We start from the raw sequence: 24,211 nt of genomic DNA, 5'->3' as shown, positions 1-24,211 counted from the left end.
TTTTAGTGGTAGTCTAGTGTTGAAACTAAATGGGCTTGCCCATTTTCAGTAAAGCTTAAGTTTTTTTTTGACAGTTAGGATTCTCTACTTCTTGCAATAGTAGCTTACTAGGGAACTTCAGTATCTTGTATCCATTTATTGATACATCTTTAGTGCATACCTAGCCTCAAGGGAAGTGTCCATAAGCACATTCAGTATATTATTTTTGTGTCTTATAGTTTGGAAACTTGTTATTTTATTCTATGGAACAGGCCAACTGATAAGCTCCTTCTGTAATTGTTGTTTAGAATGTTCCTTGAGTGCTTTATTGTGTAATATAGGTTTATTATTTTCAGTTCTGAGGTGTTTTGGACTATTGAAATTACTCCCATTTAGGATTGGGTCTCTGAATGTGTTATTTTAGGGTCAGCAATGAGTTTGTTGCTTTAAACTGCACACTCTTAGCATTTAATTAGTGCCTAGCTATTGATCATGTGCATTTTCTTGATCATATCATCTTCAGTTGCAAGTTTCTTGCAAAAATGTTTTTAATTATTCTCCATAAGTGGCAAGTTCCTTCCTACTTCTTATGGTAATGTCTCCATATGTTTATGGAGATTCTGGCAGAAGTAACAGTTGAGAGAACATACTGTTTTGACATTGAAATTTTAATATTAAATTGTAATTAATGGATAATACCTCTGCCATTACGTGCCTTACCTCCTTGTCCTCATATTAGTATTGCTACCAAGAAAATTTGACCATAAATATTAATAGTTAAGATAGATTGAGGAGTAATGCAGAAGAGTTGGGATTAGATAAGAGAAGTGCTAAAAGAGGAGGTTAAACCACATGATGTCTCATAAGATTAGAAATTGATGAGAATAAAAAGGAAATAAAGGAGAAACAGTCTTAGATCTTGATTAAAGCCAATGTTTAATGTATCTTGCAATTTCACTTTAGTACTAAAGCTGTAATTGAAATTTTGGAACAAACAACAGAAAAGAAATTGTTAAATGTGACTGAGAGAAAAAGTTTGGTCTTTGAAGGTATACATTTTTTTAGTTTTTTTTTTTACCTTCTATTCCAAGTTGCAGTTGGGCAGTTTTTATAAGAAAATTGTTATTCAAAAAATGTTATATCACTAGTGATGTAATGTAGGTGTTGCATATAAACAACAAAAGGTTCAAAGCTAAAATACTTTTAATGACATTGCAGTTAACAAGACAGACAGGCAAGTGTAAATACAATGTATTGTCACTTGCTGATTTATGTCATACATACAGTATGTACAGCAAGTATGAAGTAATAATATAATATGAAATGAATTATGTTTACATATAATACAAGCTGTTACTGTTCTGTTTTTAGGTGGAGACTCTGGAAAAGCTGTGCTCTATGGTAGAAGTAAGCATTCAACAGGTCAGATTCAAGAAATAACTTTTTCCAAGGAACAAGCATGTTGTATTGTGGGTATAGTATTGATGGTAATGCTTATGATTGCTCTTGTGGCAGCATTTGCAAGGCCAACTGTATTCTGTGGAGATGGATATGGAAATGTTACTGAAAATAGTTTGTTGAAAAACACAGCATCTAGTGGTTTACTTGAAACTGGGAATAAAGATTTCCCTTGGCAGGAAATTTGTCTTCCACCCTTTGTTAAACCTTTACATTATTCCATTTTTATACATCCAAACCTGACTACTTTCTGGAATGAGGGAACAGTGAACATAACATTAGAAGTTCTACAGGCAACTAATTTTGTTGTTATTCACAAGAAGGATTTGAACATAACTGTTCAAGATCTATTCACCTTTAGTGGAGAGCAGATTAAGATTGTGAAGAGTTTGGAAAACACTGAACATGAACAGTTATACTTAGAGTTTGAAACCGTAATGAAGCCCTTAGTAGAGTACGTTCTCCATATCCAGTTTAATAGGCCTCTTCAAGAAACACTTGAAGGATTTTATATAAGTTCCTATATACCATCTGATGGGCAGAAAAGGTAGGAAAGTATTGCTGTGAGATTTCTTTACCAGTATTAGTAATATGTAATACATTTAAATGTAATAAAGCACTATATAATACAAGTATATTGAACAATTTTGAAGTCCATTGATAAATGAATATTTCAAAGTGGAAAAGGGCAAGGAGATAACTTTGTGGTGTGAAATGTTGCAAGTCTGTCTGTAACAGTTTGTTAAGATCATTCATCCACTTTAAAGACATATCGCTAAAAAATCATTTAACATACCTCCTATGCCAAAGTTTATATGCAAAAACGGTTCATTTGGGTTGAGAAATTATTTTACATAGAAGAGCGAACAGCGTTTCGACCTTCTTCGATGACGATGACCGAAGAAGGTCGAAACGTTGTTCGCTCTTCTATGTAAAATAATTTCTCAACCCAAACGAGCCGTTTTTGCATATAAATTTCTCAACAAGTGGGTTTCTCGACATCACTGATTCCTATGCCAAAGGTTCTAATTCCAGAAGTATAGACAAGTAGAAACAAACATTTTAAATCAAAAGTTAATACAAATCTCTGCGATAATACAAATGTACAGATGAGGTAAAGATCATAACAGTATTGGAAAATGAAGGCAAATAAAAGTTATTTTCAAACTGCTGACTAAGTATGACAAATGCCAGTATGGTGGCTTAATTGTCATTGAATGTTAGGTTGCATGGAGTGACCAAGCATAAGCAAGTCAATTATGCAACTGCAGATATCTTTCCTGTTCTGTTATCCATATGCAATCAAAAGGTGGCTCAGGCTTTCTGCTTAAACTATCCATGTATTTGACCTGGGCAAATAACTTGATTGGTCCAGATAACTGATTACCTAAGAACATTATGCCAATTAGTGTAATGTAGACTAATTAATTAATTATAATTATATATAAATTCATGTCATAAAAATAATAAACTAGTGTTTCAGTTATTATTGTTTTTGATTTTTCCAACTATGCAATTATTGAAATTATGATTCTATTTAATAATGGCAGAAAAATTACTAACTGACAAAACTAGTGTTTTTGTTTGTTGTTTTCGATTAAACAGAGCTGCAATGTTCTTGAAATTTTATGTTATACAGTAAATCCTGTATGCTGAATCCAAAAATATCTATTTTCTTCCATCATGTACAGATTTTTCACAAAACATTCTGTACTTTTATATAAGTCAATTTTCATTGAATCAGATCATATTTTGTTATGCTTAAAATGCTGACAACCACTGGCTACTGAAATCTTTAGACTAATTGCAACATGAGAGCTTTATTGATCATTTCATAACCCATGTAATGCACACTTCCAGTATATAAGTGGTTAACAGGCCACATTAATTTTATTTTTGTATAGCAATGCATATATCTGTTTAACATCAGTGTTCTTCCCTTCTCATTATTGTTTTTGTTAATTTTTGTTCATTGTGGAAAACAAAATAAGTTGATATAACTAAGAGTATTTTTTTTTTCATTATTTAAAAAGAAATCTTTATGTGATAGAAAAAAATTAATATTATTTTAAAAATCTGCATAGTTGAATTATGGAAAATCAGTTATTAAAATGAAAGCAAATTTTATAAACTTTAAATTTGCAAGCCTGTATTATTTCAATTATCCAATAATTTAAGTATTGCCATTATGATTTTTCAGTGTTATTTTGGATTAACTATAACTTTTGATGCAACATGTATATCTTCACAAAATTTGGTAGACTTTTAGTAAAGATTACAATTTTCTTAGATTACAGTGTTGCACATGCATTAATGTTATGTATCCAGTAATATAAAACTAACTTTTAGTCTTTTCTGTCTTGGCTTTGTTTTAGTGGACCAGTATTTTCTGATATACAGTTACATTTCAATTATTATACATTATATTTGTATGTAGATTATTACTATTTGGAAAACAAAATTATTTTACTTCTTTTTCTTAAAACACAGAACAATAAATAAAGATATAAAGCAAACAATTATCTTTTCTGTTTCTTTTGAATTTCGTTGCTAAGCCTTTCAAACTTTTGCATGAAGTGGATATCAAACACAGTTTTTTCTGTTTTTTTTAATATTTTATATATACAGTTGAATAACCAAAAAATCATAAGTAACTACACTGATACCATAGAATTTTTTTATAAAATATTAAGTTTAGTAACTAAGATATATTTAGGTTAAAAATATACAAAACTTTGAGAAGACTAAAGACACAACCTACCTTCTTGAAAGCTTGGTTCTAAAGAATGTGGTAGCCTTTTCACAGATTAAAATGACTGATAAAATCCAGTAGGGGACATTATAATCTGTCGATTGGTTATTCACATGCTATATAATCAAGTAAGTGTATATGAAGGACTGTTTCCAAAAACAGAAATAGGCGAATGAAGCCACTGTGTTTGATTCAGTACACAAGTGATATTTTAACAAAATAAAAAGATATGAAGTTATTTTATATTCTCGCTTGTAATACTGGTAATATGAGTTCCAAATTATAAACTATAACTTAGTATTTAGACCTCCCAGACATTTAATTTTTAAACAGTGTTGCATTCATTATACACTGTAACTCACTAAAATCTATGTTTAAATGTTTTTTTATTTAATTTTAAATTAAGAAATTTCCAAATATATAACATTTAAAGTTTTAATTATAATTGACAATTTGATTCTACACTTATTGACATAAATTCATAAAGTAGTAATTCAGTAAAGTTTTGAATGCAAGGCAACAAATGCAATGACATGGACTTAGACCCCTGACCCATCACAAAAAGGTTGATTCATTGAAATTATTTTTGTTATGAACCTAGACATGTAATAATTATTTAATAACCCTATTCTGTATTGAGTAGCTTGATTTGTTAATGTAAATTGAGCATAGTTAAGATAAAAATACAAAATAAGCTAAGTTATTCCTATTTTTAAATCAAAAACTTAGATAACATCATTTATTAATTGTAAATGGTTGTATGCAACTTCCTAAAAAATAGTGCAGTATATTTTTTTTATACTACTAAATAAGTATAATATAAAAATCATACATGAATTCTGTCATTCAGTGTTTGTGATATCAAAATGTTAAGTGCCTTTGCCTTAAATATAGGTGGTGTGAAGAACTGAAATTTTATAGTAATCAGTTATGGTATCCTAAGTTGTCAAAATTTTCTGACAGATTTCTTAGACAGATGGTTGTGTCATTTTTATATTTTAAGCTTTTCATAATATTTCAAATAGATCTTGTTAAAATATCACTTGTGTAAATATTCAGACAAAAATGTGTGAAGAGTTGGAGAAATACTGATTGCTATGGATTTAAATCTTTGTTCCTGATAAATTGAAGTAATTTTCTTTTCTGTACAATTTCCTTATAATGTTTAGCAACACACCAAAGTATTTTTAAATACTGTGCTTAAATTGCAAAAAAAAACAGAAAAAAAATTATGTATGTGTGTGCATGTGTAGACCAAGGGATTGCTTTCAAGGCATATCTTTTCGTAAAAGAACTGTTGTAACATATATAGGCTTGAATTCATGTATATTCTGATGGTTTTGACACATGCACTTGTACAGACTTGACATACTGCAGCTGTAAAGTCAATAATGCTGCCCAGTCCAAAATTATAATGATTTGGCTAAGGTTGGATGTACTTTATTTTATTTTAGTCACTTTGACTTGCACAAAAACTTTCATAAAACATGTAGTGAGTCTTGTATACATAATTTATTTTACAAAATAACTATAAAAGCATAAACATTTACTTTGATTTTGAAAATATATTTTTACTACAATATCTTGCTTCTCATAAAAATCATTCTCTACTTGTATTGCCTTCTGATTACTCAGATTTATACTCACCACTAGTCTCATTACTTTCACTTACTACTGCATGCTAACATCCAAATGATCATGCAGCAATCTTCCACCAGTAGAAGTGCAGCATTACCCCTATTGTAACAAGTGCCTTCTCTAATCATGCACATGTTAATCACTTTTCAATTGACAGTCTGATTGAATATACACTGCTGGCCAAAATCTTAAGGCCAATGAACATAAAGGAAAAATATGCATTTTGTGTTGTTAGACTCAACCACTTATTTGAGTAGAGCTTCAAAAGATGAAAATAAAAAAAAAACTGTTTTATCATTTAATAGGGAAAATGTGAATACTATGAAATTAGCTTAAATACCAGCTGGTCAATAGTTTAAGACCATACTGAAACAAAGCGTTAATCAGTAAACATGTAACGAAATTTAGTTATTTGTGTTCAAGCATTGGCATTGTCAACATCTCCCACTGACATCTCCTGTGTTACATTGGGTAAAAACTTGGCAAAAGCTAAAAAGTTGACAGAGTTTGAACATGGCAGAATTGTTGAGCTTCAAAAGTAAGGTCTCTCTCAATGTGCCATCGCTGATAAGATTGGGCGAAGTAAAACTGCTGTTGCAAATTTCTTAAAAGACTCTGAGGGTCATTGGCCTTAATATTTTGGCCAGCAGTATATATGTTTTTGGCTTGTGGTTTAATGAATTTATGCACATGTTCTTACTGTTGTAAATTTGTCCTTCAGTTTTGTTTCTTTTCATTTCTATTTTGTTTCTTGGAGAGTTATGATTTGTTTTATTTTCTCTTTCAGTTGTGGGAATTATACAGTTATGGTTGGTCATGACTATGATTGCTCTTACTGTTGCCGTGCAATTCCCAATGACACCTAATGAGTTGAAACCACAGTTCTTGGCCCATGAAGTGATGATTCTTGTTCATTGGGAATTGACTACGTTCATGTAAGAAGCAAAACACAGGTGATTGTCTAACAAGATTTTCAGTGTTCTTTCATTTTTTGTATATGAAAAGCCAACCCTCTTTCTATTCTGAATGTGCTTCTTAATCATGTCATTTTGGGAAAGTTGCTCAATTTTTTTTCCCCTTCAGTGAATTTGTTATTCAGGTATGCTGTCTTCTCTACGTATCTCCCATTTTCTATATTCCACCCCGTCTTTCTTGAATGTTCCAGTCCCTCTGCCTTATTTGTCAGGACTGAGCTCCTTAAGAGGGTATGGCACATACTGCTCCTTTCTATTGGTCCAGAGCTGGTTCATTCTTTTCTGTGAAGTTTGCAATTCTCCTGTGCCATTTTCTTATCATCTTTCTGGGCTGAATTTTCTCATTTGTTTGCTTAGCATTTTCTTCACTATCTTCTGATGATTGTTTCCTTTTACATGTTGTCTTACCATCAGGTCCATAATCTCATGATGTTTTTGGCTGGCTATTTCCATCTTCCCTTGGGAGAACATCATCAGTGCTGTAACTGTTTATCTGTTGCAGAAAGTAATCTGTTAGTTTTTCTTTTCTTTGCAGTGCCTTTTATAGCATATTTGGATCCCACTCTGTGACAAGTGTTACCTGACCAAGTCTATTTAGTCTCAAACCTGCACTGAATGACCTGTGAATATGCTAGGTGACTGACATTGAGATTGTGTGCTCCTCTCAGTTGCTTGTAGGTATACCACATGGTCTTTTTTTTTCATAAATATATTTGACCTAACATTACACCTTTTATTGCTAAATGGTGGAGACTCCTGTTGTTTTTCTATTTTCTTTACAAAACTAACCATTCATGTTTTGATGAATTGGGCAAAGTTAGTTATTCACATAAACTGTAACTAACTTGAAACTAAACAACAAACACATTTGGTTGGTCAAACTATTTTTTAAAATCTACTTTTTAGATAATCCTAATTTTTAGAAATGCATAGACATAGAAATTCAAAAACACATCAAACAAACTTCTTCAATCAATGGAGATGTTAAATTAAGAAATAATTTCTTTTTTCCAATTTTGTCGTCTAAACACTTCATTTTCAACTTTCATTTCAAAGAATAACGACAATATCAGGTTATAATTTGAAAACTTACCATCTGCTGACACTATAACTAATATTTGACTTCCATCTTTGTTCATCTAAGCATTGAATCTATTCTCATTTGTTCCACTCTTTTATACCTCACTTAAGTGGTTTTAGCAATTATCCTTTCTAATGTTAGTGGGCCCTTTATCTTGGTACTGTATGTACCTCATTCAGATAATGTTAACATTTTTTCCTGACAAAGCAACTAGATAAGGATTTCTCTACAAATGTGCTGCTATAACTTACATACTTGGCTTCAATTTTAATATCACCTTGTGGTTTTTGTTATAACTGATATTTATTATTATAAAAGAAAAGTTTAAAAAAAAGCTACATGCTGTTTTGCAGGCATGTATTTGCAGTTTACTGTTTCTATCATGGAGGCTGATTGGCTATCCTCTGTTCCACCTCTAATATTTAGTGACTGTCAAACATTGGGGGATAGAGATATATATAAATCCAGGGGGCTCTTAGGAGGCTTTTGGCGATGATCCAGGGTGGTCTGGGGAGAATTTGATCTCTCTTTTTCTAGTGCCTTCATATACTAGGTTGGTTTCTCATGAGACTAATTTGGATCAGCCAGCTGCTGCTCCTTTTCTTCAGTGAGTTAATTAAGTTTGTCAAGTTTAGGAGTGTTTTTCAATCATACATAAATCTACTTTCTTCTTGATGGCAGAAAGGTCTGAGGGTGAATATTTCATTTTTCAATGGATATTGTTGTCATGCTGGAAGACTTGCTGCTTAGTTATGCAATGGGGTAGTTATGCCTTGTCCCCCATGTTTCTGTGAACAGCATGTTTTAGGTTATCTCTGCCAGAAAAATGTATGTTTAGATTCTCAAAGATTTTATTACCTTTTGGACATGTGGGGTTTCATTCTGGACCCTATGATCACTTTGAACACATCACAGTATATTCTGATTCATTTAACCCTCACTACTGTTCTGAGATAATTATTTTCCCTCCAGATTTTGTCAAAAGCTTATCAGCATTCCCCACAACAATTTGATGATGAATTGGGTCATTTGACAACTTGTACTTTAGCCTGTTTATTGACTTCTGCTCTTTTTTTGGTTTCCTGGCTTGTATTAGGTTGACGAATAATTCGTGAGCATTTTTAAATAATTTCATTCAAGCATTACATGCAAGACTATACAATACTTCAATGCATGAACACATTACACCCAAAACATTTATTATGATACTTTATTTCATGTAATACCTAGGTGTATAGTATGCATTGTTTTAAATGAAATTGCAAGAAATTAAATGCAAAAAAGCAGATGGTGTCGAAAATGCTCGATTTTGTCCACTTGACATTCCATTTAATGAGCTGAAAATGAAAGCAAAAATTAAAGACATATGAAAATCAAACACACCATCTATTAGAGCAAAAAATTATCTACCAAATGACATGAAATATTTTGCGAAAGCATTTCATTTATGAATATATTTTTTTAACTTGAAAAAACGCTCAACCCAATTATTCCTCAACCCAATATGTTGTTGAGATTTATTGGGCAGAGATGCCTTGTTGGAGAGTGCTCATCTACTTGCTGTAACCCTTCATGAGTTATGTGAGATGCCTTTTTTTTTTTGTATTCTTCCTTTTCATGATTGGAATCTTGACTTCTGCTCCTGCTGGTAAAAAAGGTGTGACTGCTTGTTGTACATTCTGATCTCTGAAGCTTGCTCTTAAAGCTATTAATATTCAAACAGATCTCATCCTTGTCTTCATGGCTTTTCTGCCCAATGAATATATTATTTATCTAGGTGTCTGTTTTTCAAACATGTTTTTAAGCCAGGTACAGTTGATTCCCAACTGACTGCAGGCTATGGAATGGGCAGTTGTGCTCTTACATTTTTTTCTACTGCAAGGATGGTTCTATCTTATTAGAATGTGGGCATCCCAAAGATTTTTTTATTTCTTTGGTACAACCTCACATATGGTCCCTTTAGTGGTTACTCTGTGACCAGTGGATCATGAACTGTAATCCACTAGATCATCCAGTCTCCCTAATCAAGAACAACATCTTACATCTCTGGTGGTGGTTGGATTGGAATACTACTACCTTCTCATCCTGAGATTTTTTCTCTTCACAGATGCTTCACTTCAGGGGTAGGGTGCATATACTGATAGTTAGGAATTCCAGGATCTATAATTAGAAGACAAATCTTCTTTCTACATCAATATTCTATTACTTTTTTTCTGTCCAATGGGCTGTGGTTCTAGGACGAGATATTTTGAAGGGGTAAATTGTTGTGATTCATTCAGACAATTACACAGTGGTCTCTTACATTTTCTGTTAAAAAGGCACATGCTCTAGGATACTTTGTTTTCAAACTTTGGATGTATTTTACTGGACTCACACTCTTCATATCAGTATCAGCTTTCGGGCTTGCCATGTTCCTGGGATGATGAATTTAATAGCAGATCACCTGTCTTACCCCAACCATATTCTCCTGAACAAATTGATGCTTCATCTCAAAATTTTCTGGTGGATTTGCTATCCGTTTGGGACTCCTATGGTTTACCCATTTGCCATCCATTGGAAGTCTCAATGACAGGCATTTTGGTCCACAGTAACTCATCCTCAGGCTTTGGCAATAGCTGCATTTAGTCATGATTGGATGGGATTTCACTTTTACAGAACCCAGAATTCTAAATATGATTTAATCCACTACTTGTTGGGTACTGTTAATAGTTCAAACTTGGCCAGCCCAACTGTAGTTTTCTTTTCTATAGTATTTTCAAGCCACTTCCTCTTTGGCCATCTCTGAGGCAATCTTGATCTGACATTCTATACTCAGACATTCCCAAACTCAAACTACATGTATGAAAGTTATGTGGTCCTTCATGTCAGAGATTAATGTCTAAAGTTCCCTTGTATTTGTCTCAATCTATTTATAGACTCACAATGGCTATTTATCAGTGGAAATGACATACTTATCATCTGTGGTGTTGTATAAAGAAATTTAATCCTCTTCACTCAAAAGTGCTCAGTGTTTCTTGTTTTCTTAACCTGGCTTTTTCAGAAAGGTTTATCTTCTTCCACTGTTTCTTTATATAAGGCAGCTTTATTGAATACTTTTAATTTTTCTAAACACTGGATGGTTTTTGAATCTTCTGTACTTATTGACCCTTCACAAATGATTTACAAGTTATTTTTTTCTAAACGAGGATATCAATATGACTTTTCATGTTTTATTTGAACATCTTTTTTGAGCCTTTAGCCTCATGTGGTGTGTATCACTCTTCTTTTAAAGTTTATTTATTGTTGCTACCTGCACATGGGCTTTGTAGGTCATGGTTGTTTGCATTACATGACCACAGGAAATTGTCATTCCATTTATGTACTACTACACCCTGATGACCTTTCTTCTAAGACTCTGGTAGCCAGGGAGAGGATAAATCTTTCTTACTAATTCATTTTCACCTTTATGACTAATTTCACTAAGATTGTTTGTTTAGTCCTGCCAGAGCTGTTTTGTGTTGTGGTCTGAACTAACTCCTTCTAAGGGGCTATTAGTAGACTCTTTATTCATTGGGATCCTTCAATTTCCTGAGATTTATCCACAGTAACTTTCACAAAGTGACCTTGCAATTTGATTCATATTGCCTATTCTGTACTTTCTTTACAGGCAAGGAAACTTCTGAGAGTCACATCTCATCAGATTTATCATATTTGTATGTCTTTAGCTACCTGATTAAATTGCCCACTGGAAGTTATAATGTGGGCTGGTATGTATACTTTTCAAGAAAAAGTTGTTACATTATACTGAGTATTCTTAAAGCATAGATGTAACAAGAGATGCTTATTGGTTTAAATTACCAGATGTTTTTTTTTAATGTGATACAACATGAAAAACATTCTAAGCATGTATATTCATTTCCTAATGATTTCAAGTTGTGCAAGATAAAGTTATGAAGATTAAATCTATTTTACAAAATAAATTTATTTTATTCTAAATTTGATGTTGTTTTACTTTAAATTTAGGACATTCAAAGAATATTCAAAATACCATGTTTTTAATCTAGCCCACTACATAAATGTGCCTAAAAATTTGATTATTTGTTCCCTTTAGCTATAAATTATTTGAGTGACAATGTTTAGGTATCACAGCTAAAGCTTCAAAATTATCATAAATTTATAAATATATAAAGTAATACTAAACTGTCTGGAAAAGTGTACACTGTGCACAATATTGTTGCAATAGATAACTTACAGGGAATAAATATAATCTTACTGCTTTTATAGGAGTAAATGAGCTTTAGACTAAAAATATGTGGTATTTGATATATCACTACACATGAGCATGGTATTCAATGTTTTGCACTGAATGCAACACATTACTCTTTGTATGGTATGGAATAATGTTAATGTGAGATAAACAACTTTGATACAATATGTAAAACCAAAAGTAGATATTATGGATAAAAATATAGATTTTGAGAAAGCTCATGTAAAAATACCAAAGTCTTGTCAACACTGAATTATTTGTAAGTGACTTCTTAATTAAAAACATACATTTTTAATTATTTTGAAGTTTTATAGTATTTATAATGGATTTAAAAAACAAACAAACAAAATCCCTAAACATTGATAATTCAAGTTTTCTTTGGTATCATTCTTTTTTTTACATGTTACTTACAAAACTTTGATTTCCATGCTATGAATTATTTTAATATCTGAAAAGAGGACATTTAATATCATTAGCTTCACAAATTTTCTTCAGTTTCTTACCCAGTGGTAAATGTTGTACTGTTTTCTTTTTGGAGATCACAGTGAAATTTTTCATAGTTATATATTATCTTCTTTTAACAACAATGAGAAGAGTCTTTTATAATTTTATGGCAGGAAAACTAAGGACAACTATGTTCTTGGGAAGAATTAGTCTAATTCCTGAATAGTATACTAAATTCAGATATCCCAGCTCTTAGTAATAAAGTTGTACTCTTTAACAGTAATGATATTTAAATGATCCTATGCTTTTTTCAACTCTGTAAAAAAAACTGTTGAAGTTTTTTAATTATAGTTCAGTTACAAGTCATTCAAAAAATTAACTTCTCCCTTAAAATAGTGTTTTGAATTTGACTGTATAGGAAACAACTTGTAACAGAAGAAAAAAATATGTGATGTTCAAAGGCTTTTAATTTTTCAAGAAATTAACCAGTAAAAGAAAATACATTTCAGTTATAAACTGTGTTTATTATAGCAGATTGTTAATTACTTTGATAATTAAGGTTTTAATTAAATTTGGATTAAAAGTGTAATAACTTGATAATCTACATGTGTAACCACATTTACAAAAATTAGTTTGAATTCTTAAATGCTTTGTTAGTTGTGGTTACACATTATAGTATTTTTCAGTAACAGGCAAAGTACAGGCTTCCCTTCCCCTGTGTATGGAGTTCTGTCAGAATACATTTGTTGGTGGTCAGTCTGTGTAACCTGCCATTATTCATAACTGTGAACCACTGGCACCTGATGGAAAACAACGTACTGCTGTTTTGTTATGGATATTATTAATTAATTATATGGGTTGTTTTGTATTAATTTCTGATGTAAGTAAAATACAAACTAAGGATTTTAATCCAAGTTAGCTACTATATTCTTGAAATAACTTGAAAGTAATTAGAATATATATGAGAAATTATGAAGAATATTAATATTTTTAACTACAGCCATTGACACAAAAGTTATTAAGCCAGATGCTTCTCATATTTTTAATGTATGTTTTTTGAGGCTGTAAAGATAGGTATTTTTCTAAATAATAATTGGATGAAAGACTGTTCATTTTGTAGTGTTCTGAAATTTTGGTGTCATAATACTTAGTGAATAGCTCTGCTAATTTACTATATTCATACAAGTTTTTATTGGTTGTATGTTGTGAAACTTTCATTTGTTTTTACATACAATGCTTAACCAGCTTGTGTGAATTGTAAAAGCATAGTTGTTTCTAATATTTAATTTACTGTCTCTTCCATTGTGCTTTCTAGTATCTTAACCTTGTGTGAATGGCACTGGTGCTTTGCATGAAACTAGCTTCTAAGGAGCAATACATAAGAATGTTTGCTATCATTTTGATTTTACTAATTTTATCTTGCAAATTTCAGTAGGCTGTTAATAAATGTTAAGAATAAAGATACATTTTCATATTGTACTATTCATATTTTATTTGGATAACTTTCAGAAACTTTTAAATGAATTTAAAAGTCTTTTTTCAGTAAATTGTATGATTTATTTATTATTTTCTGTATTAAAGTGCTGACTGTAGTGAAGTAATAATGTAGGGTGAAGTGAAGAGTTGAAAATTATGAAATAAATATAAATTATCCTTTTTCCTTTGTAGAATTTTAATGGACAATTACTCTATTCTTACAGCCAAATCTAACAGACTTTTCAAATTTGAGGTGATTTGGTTTTATTGTTTTACAGCTGCACTTAAACCATATAAGATAATGTGTTTATTTCAAACAGCCAAAATTCATTACATCTTACTTTTGTGTATTGAACTAAATAATTTTAATCAATGGACATGGGCATATGTAATAGTACATCTTTTAGTTTTTCAATAATTATTCTTTTTTTATGTGAAATACAACCATTCAAGTCAGTATTAAGGTTTTATTGTTCAATATTTGTAGTTCAGTTTTATTAATTTAATTGCTTTAAAACCATAGTAAATTATAACAACTAAAATGTGTCTTACCTTTTTCATAAACCATGGGAATGGGATGATCATGGAAAATGTGACAAATATTGATTCTTGTGCTCTATAAAGTGGATTACTTTATAACATGACTACATCTTACCAAACCAAATATCAGGCACAAAGCAGCAGGGAAGTTAAGAGCCAAAGAGTGCATAGGCTTGAGAAAGGTGAAAGTAGTAGTATTTGGAATATACTAAGAGACATTAAGAGAAAGAAATTCAAATGTCTTTGTGGAATACATACACTGCTGGCCAAAATCTTAAGGCCAATAAACATAAAGAAAAAATATGCATTTTACATTGTTAGACTCAACCACTTATTTGAGTAGAGCTTCGAAAGATGAAAATAAGAAAAGGGAAAATAAAAATAAAAACGCTTTTAGCATTTAATAGGGAAAAAGTGAACACTATGAAATTAGCTAAAATACTAGCTACTCAAAAGTTTAAGACCATGCCAAAAAGAAGTCATAAACAGGGAAGGAAATGCCCAACAAGAGGTCCCAGTAGTGAGTTGCACAGCCATCATTGCGAATAACCTCAAACATTCGCTTTGGCATGGTCGATATAAGCATTTGCAGAAGGCTGGCTGGAATGGCTTCATGATGATCTTGTACTGTTTGGAATTGACGTGCATTTCTATAGACTTCCCTTGCCATCTACCCCCAAACATTTTCAATGGGATTCAGTTTGGGCGAATATGCTGGATTGCCCAAAAGAATCATGTAATTCGTCATGAAAAAGTCCGTAGTCCTGCAGGCATTGTGGATTGCAGTGTTGTCCTGCTGAAAGATCCAGTCATTTCTACACAAATGAGGGTCTTCAGTCAATAAGGATGCTCTCTCCAATATGCCAATGTAGCCAGCTGCTGTTTGACGCCCCTGTATAATCTGAAGCTCCATTGTTCTATGGAAGGAGAAAGCAACCCAGATCATGATGGAACCTCCTCCACAGTGTCGTGTAGAAAATGTCTCTGGTGGGATATTCTTATCATGCCAGTAACGTTAGAAGCGATCTGGGCTTCTCAGCAAAGTTTAACCGAGCTGTTTCATGGTGTGGAAGGAGGCGTGGCCTTTGAAGATGTTTATGGTTTTCACAGCCTTTCTCTCGTAGATGCCATCTTATTGTTCTTGAGCTGCATTCTGCAATGACGATTAGCTGATGTTTTACTGGACAACCCATCAAATCCTCCTGCTTAACACCAGTGAAATTTTCTTGGGCTGACCACTTGAAATTTTTGTTCCATATCCCTCAGGGTATTTTAAGAAATTTGCAACAGCAGTTTTACTGTGCCCAATCTCACCAGCAATGACACGTTGAGAGAGACCTTGCTTTTGCAGCTCAACAATTCTGCCATGTTCAAACTCTGTCAACTTTTTAGCCTTTGCCCTGTTTTTACCCAATGTAACACAAGAGATGTCAGTGGGAGATGTTGACAATGCCAATGCTTGAACACAAATGACTAAATTTCGTTATGTGTTTACTGATTAACGCTTTGTTTCAGTATGGTCTTAAACTTTTGACCAGCTAGTGTTTTAGCTAATTTCATAGTGTTCGCATTTTCCCTATTAAATGCTAAAAAAAGTTTTCTATTTTTATTTTCCCTTTTCTTATTTTCGTCTTTCAAAGCTCTACTCAAATGAGTGGTTGAGTCCAACAACGCAAAATGCATATTTTTTCTTTATGTTCATTGGCCTTAAGATTTTGGCTGGCAGTGTATTACATTTACCAGAACTACACATGCACATAAATATGTACTCACATTATAGAAACATTTCTGGTGAAATTTATTTTAAAAAAGATCTATATATACATTTAATCTTCTGAGGAATGAGCTGATAACAGAAAACAATGTTTTAAGATTGGTTCTAATTGCTGTCTTTATATAATAGTTATATTTCATTTCATTGTATTGTAATTATTATCAGTATAATATTCCTAAACACAGGAAACTTTACTAAGTTATTTTTAATTTTTTTCAGCAGTTCTTTTGCTATTAATATTTTATCAGAAATTATTCATATTTCATTTTATTATGTCTTTTCTTGTCTTTACTCACATTATTTATTTTACCTCATAGTAAAATTTGATTTTCAGATAATTTTTAATTTCTTAACTGCTTCTGTAATTCTTTAACATTGTGTTTTTAAAAATTATTTTATTTCTAAAATTTTATTTTTTTGTCATATCTATATCTTTCTGTGCACTGAAAATAACTACCATGCATGTGTCTGCAACATTCCTGCTTAAAGCAACTTTAAACATTTCCATGTTTCTTTTTATATTAGGTATATAAGATCTCGTGAAGGACAACTAATTTTTACATTTACATTTCTGCTTATTTACAGTTCATTTTTGAAAGAGAATGTTTTAAATTTTGAAAGTGCTTTGGTTGTTGTTGTTGTGAAGTATATTTATAAACCTGTGAGTAAATATTAACAGAAGATCAATGATATGTTTAATTGATTTGATTATTAAAAAACAAAAAAGATTCACAAACATTCAACTACACTTTACAAGCAGTGACAGTTTTCATGAGGAAAAGTGATAAAAGAAATTGGAATCAAAGGAATTCATTTTGATCGCATAATTCTCCATTTGCAACTCTTATGGATTTCATAACTGTGCAATTTGAATGTAGTCTTAGAAACTGATACACACACACACACATTAGAGTATCTGTTGAATGTTTTTCAAGATTCATGGTCCAGTTTTTTGTAGAAGTTTATTATAGTGAAATTTGTAGGGGACATTTGAATAATTTTGGCCATAAAACTAAATGTCACTGTTTATAGACAAAGTAATTTCAAAGGGTGTTGAAGGGCTTGGAACATATTTTTCCTTGTAAATTGTAATTAAACCTTAACAACTGAGTACTTTGATATATTGTGATCTTTTGGAACAGGTGGATCAAAGTTGTTATTTTTGTATAAAGTTAATAATGTAAATATATCTTTTAGATATCTTGCAACAACCCAGTTTGAACCAACAGCAGCTCGCTCAGCATTTCCATGCTTTGATGAACCAGACATGAAAGCAACATTTACTCTCCAAATTGTTCATGAACAGGATTATGATGTGTACTTCAATTCTGATCTAAATATTTCCTTGCCATATGAGAATGGACTAATTTTGTCCGTGTTTAACCCAACTGTTCGTATGAGCACGTATCTTGTTGCTTTTCTGTTGTGTGATTTCAGTACTATTCAAGGGAAGACAAAAAGTGGTATTGATGTAAGTATAGAAGTATTAACTGTACAGTGTACCTAAATTATTGCATTTGAGTATATACATTGTAGATAATAAAATGAAAAAGATTTATGATTTGAGTAACTACAAGTAGCATCTATGTATCAGTCACATTAGTAATGGCACTTCAAAGAATTGTTTTCATCATATTGCTGTGAAAGTTTATTTATTGTACTTTTATTTATTTTCCATGCTTATGTGTAAAACAAATGGTATTTGTAAATAGATTAAAATGAAATATCAGAAAATTGCAAGTATCAGCTGTTTTAGTTATTTTTTGTAGCACTTGTGTATTAGCCACAATACAGAGATGGTGCATACATGTTAATGTAAACATTCACAGCACCCCACAATATTTTCGTTAACTTGTATGCACCATCTGTGTATTGAAAATGGATAGCAAGTTAGATTTTTCCAAGAAAAGATTTATAATGGTAGAGAAAACAATAAAGGTGTAATAAAATCTGACAATTTCCAAGCTTGAAAAATACATATGTAATTAACTCTGTATACATACATACATACATACATACATTGTATTTTTGAGGAATATTATTATTCTTAGAAATGCTTTCTTGTTATGGGATGGTAATGCTAATTTTTATCAAGTTTTCTTTGTATTTATTAAGAACTTTACCAAAACTTTTTTTTTTTAGAAAATTATATCAGACTGCCTAAATGTCAACATTTATAGGAAATACTTCTACCAGTTTTCTTTTTAATAATAAAATATTCTTAAATACTTATAGTTATAAGATAGTGAGATTTTTCCTAAGCCAGAAAATTTGTTTATAGCATTGTATTTGTGTGTGTGTATATATGTAATTTTTTAAAATGAGGTTTTGTACTTTAACAATCACATAATTGAAATGTTTATGCATTAACATAAATATAAAAAGTATATTAATATTATAATATTAAAGTATTAAGATAGAAGCTGTTTGAAATTGCCGTGCTTATGTTTCATTAATTATTTGGGAGATAACAGTGGCAAATAATGGAGTATTTTAGAAGTCGCAAACTGAGAAACAAAGAATAAAACTAATTTGTATTGGTTCTAAACTAAGGGTTTAGCTGAACTGTAATTTGTTGTTAATAATAGAATCTAAACTTTCTCCTATATTTTTATTGTAACAGAAAAAAGAAGTAACATTCAGTTACCTGTAGAAGTGTAGCATTTGATCAGAAGTTAATTACAGTTTGTTTTTTGGAATAAATTAACAAATAAATATTAGTGAATGGCATGTTATATACTACTAGCTAAGTGACTTTCAAGTTTGCTGCCTGTGTGTTGTAATTTGTTTATGAAAACTACTTGTCCTATCAGTGCTCCCTAAAAAAAACAACAAATTTTATATAACTATTATTTAACAGTGAACAATTGTTGAAACATAACTATACTCACCTAATTTTAAAGCAAATAAAAATTATATAGTAGTCCAAATATTTTTGCCAAAACTACCACTGAAAAGATTCAAACTACATCAGACTTCACCCATCATAAGAGTTGCAAAGAATGGGAGGGTCTTGTGTCTTTTCAAATACTTGGTGCCTCCAGAAGTAATCCAGTACTCAATAGCTCAGACCCTTCAATTTAAAGAAGTACTAGACCTTGCAAGATGCCCTTATTAAGCAGGAAAGATTTTGTTGACAGCATGGTTCAGTAGGCAGTAAAAACTGGTGTACTTTTGTGCTTGAAACTTTTCATGTGTTTTAAATCCACTAAGCTTCTCCACAGTTCCTGCTTTCTCTTTTTCAGTGAAAAATATGTGAAAGTGGACTAGGATTTGTTGAATTTCAGGTTTGTTGTATGAATTGAGCTTTTATCTACTTTCCGGGCAATTCTGTTGTTAAAATATTAAATCCTTGAGCTCTTATACAAATAAAAACCTTTGATCAGTGTGCTAAAAACATTCCCAAACTTCTTTTCTTTTTCATGTGTACAGTACATGTGACTTATTCTTCAGTTTTAATAATCTTAAAGATACACTTCCAGTACAGGCTGGATATGTATTGGTAATAGGTTATTAGACTTAAATAATTCTGAAAGATGCAATATTGGCTCTAGGATATCTCTTTAGCTGGAATGTGTTTTGATGAAATAGACACTAGTGAATTGAGTGAGGGCCTTCCTTGCCTTATCTGGCAATATCTCACTGCCACAGCTAACTTTACCTAAAGGCAAAATCATAACGTGCAGGTTTTGCAGTATGGCATTTAAAGTTCTTGCTTTGCTCAGGATTGTCTTAAAAGATTCACATGATGGAAAAAAGAAACCTTGAATGAAGTTCAAATAGCATTTTCTGAGTAGTGAAGTATGAGTGATCAGCCTCTTAAATGTAATTTATTAAGGGTCAGAAAGAAAATTAAATGTCTGTGTTGCTGTGAATATTAAATGAAAATCACCTTACTTTTCTGTCTATGTACAAGTTGGTTTCTTTTGTCTAGCTATGTGTCAGACTAATTATTTTGATCACTCCAAATTTGATACAGAACTGCATACTGTATTTCACTTCAATCTTTCTCAGACTGTTTGTCTGTTGTTACCCTTGTTCTGAAATGGAATTTGATGTGCTGGAATGTATGTAGACATTGCATTATCAATACTGTATTTGCCCATTTATATACTGTTTAAGCAATACATGTAATTTATGTTTTCCAGCAAAACTGCTTAGGTAGAGCATTTAAATCTGAAATTGATGTAATAAAGTATTTTAAGGTTCATATTAACTCAGTGTTATTTTATAGAGTAATTTACCAAATAGAAAGTATTGTATAACTGATCCTTCATGGTATTAACAATAAAGAACTACCACTTAATTATTATTTTCACCAAAACACTTTTTGAAACTTCACATTCAAACACACACAGAAACATAACTAACATATTCATTCTACCCCCATACATACACACACATACACAAACATGCATCAGACCAGTGAATAGAACACATTAAACACACAGGAACAATAAATGTTGGCAAACTTCTAAACTTTCCACAAGTTGACACTACAGTATAATTTGCATTTTGTGTAATAATGCTTGTGCAGTGTATATTGTAGTACAGCAGACTAGTTTTGTTTATATAGCAGGATGAAGCAATAATGTCAAAGTTTTATTTGAAAAAAGTTAAAAATTAAATTTTATGACAAAAGACTAAAAAGTTCACTTTGAGGTTGCAGAGGTCACTGGTATTGTACGATAGATATGCAGGAGTTTATGCACCTCACAAAACAGTTTTAATACTTCATGTTGATTGAGTTCTTCACAATTAGCATCAACCTTCATTAGCTTTTTTTATAAGAGATGTCTTGAAGAGGTCTAGTGGAGCACTTACTTCTGGTTGTACCTTGACTAAGGCAATATGATTTTTATACGGTGATGAGAGATTCTGGTATTGAAAAGTATTCTTTGTTAGCTGCACTGTTGAAAAGTTTTACATATCTCGAACTGTCCGGAAGTTTTTCTAATGAAACCACCTGATGACATCAAGCACTTGCAAGTACTGATGATGGAAGTTTTGACATAAATATATTCATGATTTCAGAAGCACCTTCTTTGATTTTAGCTCGAATGCATTGATGTTGCAGCAATACAGTTAGTCCAGTAAGTCCATTAAATTTCTCAAGAAGTTGCTGGTAGAACTCTGATATAGTTTCATCTGTTATGTGATGATTGATAAAATTGATAAAGTTTGAAGAAGGAGTTGATACATCTTCAGTTGATGTATTTTTTGATTGCAGTGTTGAAGATATTTGTTAAGCAGGAGTAAAATCAAGTAAAGGATTGGTGAATTCCAAGAAATTTCTGGAATATTTACATTATAGACATTAGAACTACAACATTTTTGACATACTCATCATAACCTTGGCTTACTGCTTTTAAAGTTGTATACAAACTGGCATAGTTGTCAAGTATTGCTTGAAGAGTTGCATTCCAAACTATCTATCTTGTTGGGCAGAACAGTTGAAATTCTTCAGTATCATTATATCATTATAATCTGCCTTTAATTTTTTTGATAATTGCTTTTTACTAAAGAGAGTGCTTTATTAAGTAAATGATTTGTACATCAAAATCCAGACCATTGGCATGCTGATTTTGATGATCTTGATATTTCATGAAGAGATAGGTTGAGACAATGGGTAACAGAATGTACAGGCAAAGCAGCTGGTTCTTCATCTTATAATTAAACCAAACCAAAACACAAGAGAAACTTAGGTTTTCAACTTTCAGTCTCCAAAGGAATTTGGGTCTGAAGGGTAACTCTGTATGTTCAAAGACTTTGGTTTTCCTTCACTCCATTGAGGAGTTTTTATAGTACTAAGATAGAATGAGTTTATTTAGTCTTTGGGCTAAAAGACTTTGGTGAATCATGTTAAGTGAAGTGTGTAGAACTGAGGCAGATGTGGAAAGCAGAGGAGAAGCTGTTCCAGTCTGAGATGAAGCATGTGCTGTTGTTGAAACCATAAAAGGGGAGAGGTTGGACCAAGCACACCAGTTCTGGGTTTCCTTGGTAACATTGTTAGGACATAAAACATGAATTTATATTTATAAACTAGAATTGTGAAGGAAAATGAAGCCAAAAGAGTCATAAGGACTTATTGGTAGATGGCTATATTAGAGGAGGTGGGGATATAGTTACATGATATTTTTGATGCAGGAAGAAATCAGAGTACCTAGAAAAAAACCTGCTTTCATAAAACACACCCAAAATAATCTACCTGGTATGTGTCCAAGATGTGAGGTAGAAAGAGGAGTTTATTTACACGTAATGGTTAAACATTTTGCTGCTATATGTAATTCAGTGGTTAGATGTATTTTTGCCAGGTAGAGGGTATGGCTACTAGCTTTTGAATGGTTCTGGTCTGGTTATTATGCTTGGGAGCTTTATGGTAAAATTTCTGAGAGGTAACTGTGAGATTATTAATATAAGCTTGTGAGAATGGGGAAAGTTGCTTTAATAGTAGTTAACTGTTATTGTAGTACCTGGTTGTATAATTTTTCAGGCATGTTACATTTGATAGGACTGCCATATTCATTTAAGAGTTTGTATGTTTTGTGAATCTTGATGACTGAATGGCTTTTGCATCCTTTGTTCATATTCTCAATGTTTTAGAGGTTGCTAATATTGTGCTGTTGTTTTTCAAAATGTTGCTGCAGTGAGTGGCCCAAAGTGTATAGTAGTTGAGCAATATGGGTGTTGTTTAAAAGCTAATGGGGGTGTTGTATAGGAGAGTTTAACTTGCATGAGTGTTTTGTTTTGTGTGTCAATTTTTCTATAGAAGACTGTTGTTTATGTTTTGATTGGATTGAGATCTACTCGCTACTTGTTTCATCAGTGAGTTATATTGTTTATTTCAACTTGTACTCTAGCTTATGTAGCAAGTTGATCTCATGATGTACTCCAAACAGTGATGTCAATGGCATATTGGCAAATGAGGGTGTATATTAACTGTAGAAATGGTATATCATTGATAAAGAGAATGTTTAATAGTGGGCTAAGGATGAAATCCTGAGGAATGCTTGCTTTTAACAGAATTTTGTTGGATATGGTATTATTGGTTTTTATTTTAGTACTTCTATTTGTAATAAAACTAGAAAGCCATCTGGTGATGGGAATGGGAATTTTGTTTGCATCTAGTTATGCATTATCATTATCACCACAAATAGTAATTCCAATAATAATTTCCTCTCTATTGGTCGTACACAAGTTCAGTGTGGGATTCTAGCTATTTTGTGAGAGATGGTACAATATTGTATCAGAAGTTCGTGTTTTCTTACACTGAAAATGTATTTCTGATAGATACTTAACCCCTCTCTCATTTCCCACTATTGGTGATATATGGTGTGGGCCTTCTGACCAATCTTGAAATGATTAATGAATGAAGGTGTGAGGAAGGTGCTGGGTATGATAGGAGTGGTGTGGTGTCCTATTGGTGGAGAGTTATTGCTTAATTATTTTCATTGATATGCAGAAGCAGGAGGTGGAAGACTAGTAGCATGTGTTAAAAATATTCATCAATAGAGGGTAGTGTTAGTCAAGAAAAACTATTTTGTAAATGGAGGTAAGTATCTATTGGAAGTACTTTTCTAATGTCGGAAAATGTTAACATCCTTGGCATAGCAAAAGTCTTAAATACTTTCAGTTGTTTTAGCAAAACATTTCAATATTTATTCTGTGTCTAAGACTTATACAAATTTACTTTATTTAAATCCTGCAATTTTAATGCAAATGATGATACAGTTTGTTTATCCTCTTTTAAAATATTGGAGTTTTTTTTTTTTTTTTTACAGTTATCAAATCAGTGATTCATGAAGGCAGGTTCTGTTTTAGAAAGTAATATGGTATTTATTTTATTTTT

General features: G+C 31.6%; 1 protein-coding gene across 3 annotated transcripts in view; it reads left to right on the top strand.

The window, feature by feature from the left end:
• LOC143255312 (endoplasmic reticulum aminopeptidase 2-like) overlaps positions 1-24,211 on the top strand; it is a 120,711-nt gene that overhangs the window by 5,925 nt on the left and 90,575 nt on the right. For all 3 annotated transcript variants that reach the window (XM_076510773.1, XM_076510774.1, XM_076510775.1), the window contains exons 2-3: positions 1,351-1,984; positions 17,560-17,833. In XM_076510773.1, coding sequence (XP_076366888.1) covers positions 1,351-1,984; positions 17,560-17,833 — 908 coding nt within the window. The remainder of the gene's footprint in view (positions 1-1,350; positions 1,985-17,559; positions 17,834-24,211) is intronic.

The sequence above is a fragment of the Tachypleus tridentatus genome, chromosome 7 (assembly GCF_004210375.1).
Source record: "Tachypleus tridentatus isolate NWPU-2018 chromosome 7, ASM421037v1, whole genome shotgun sequence".
NCBI classification, from domain to species: Eukaryota; Metazoa; Arthropoda; class Merostomata; order Xiphosura; family Limulidae; genus Tachypleus; species Tachypleus tridentatus.
The sequence above is the reverse complement of the archived record's forward strand: the minus strand, read 5'-3'. Positions and strand labels throughout refer to the sequence as shown.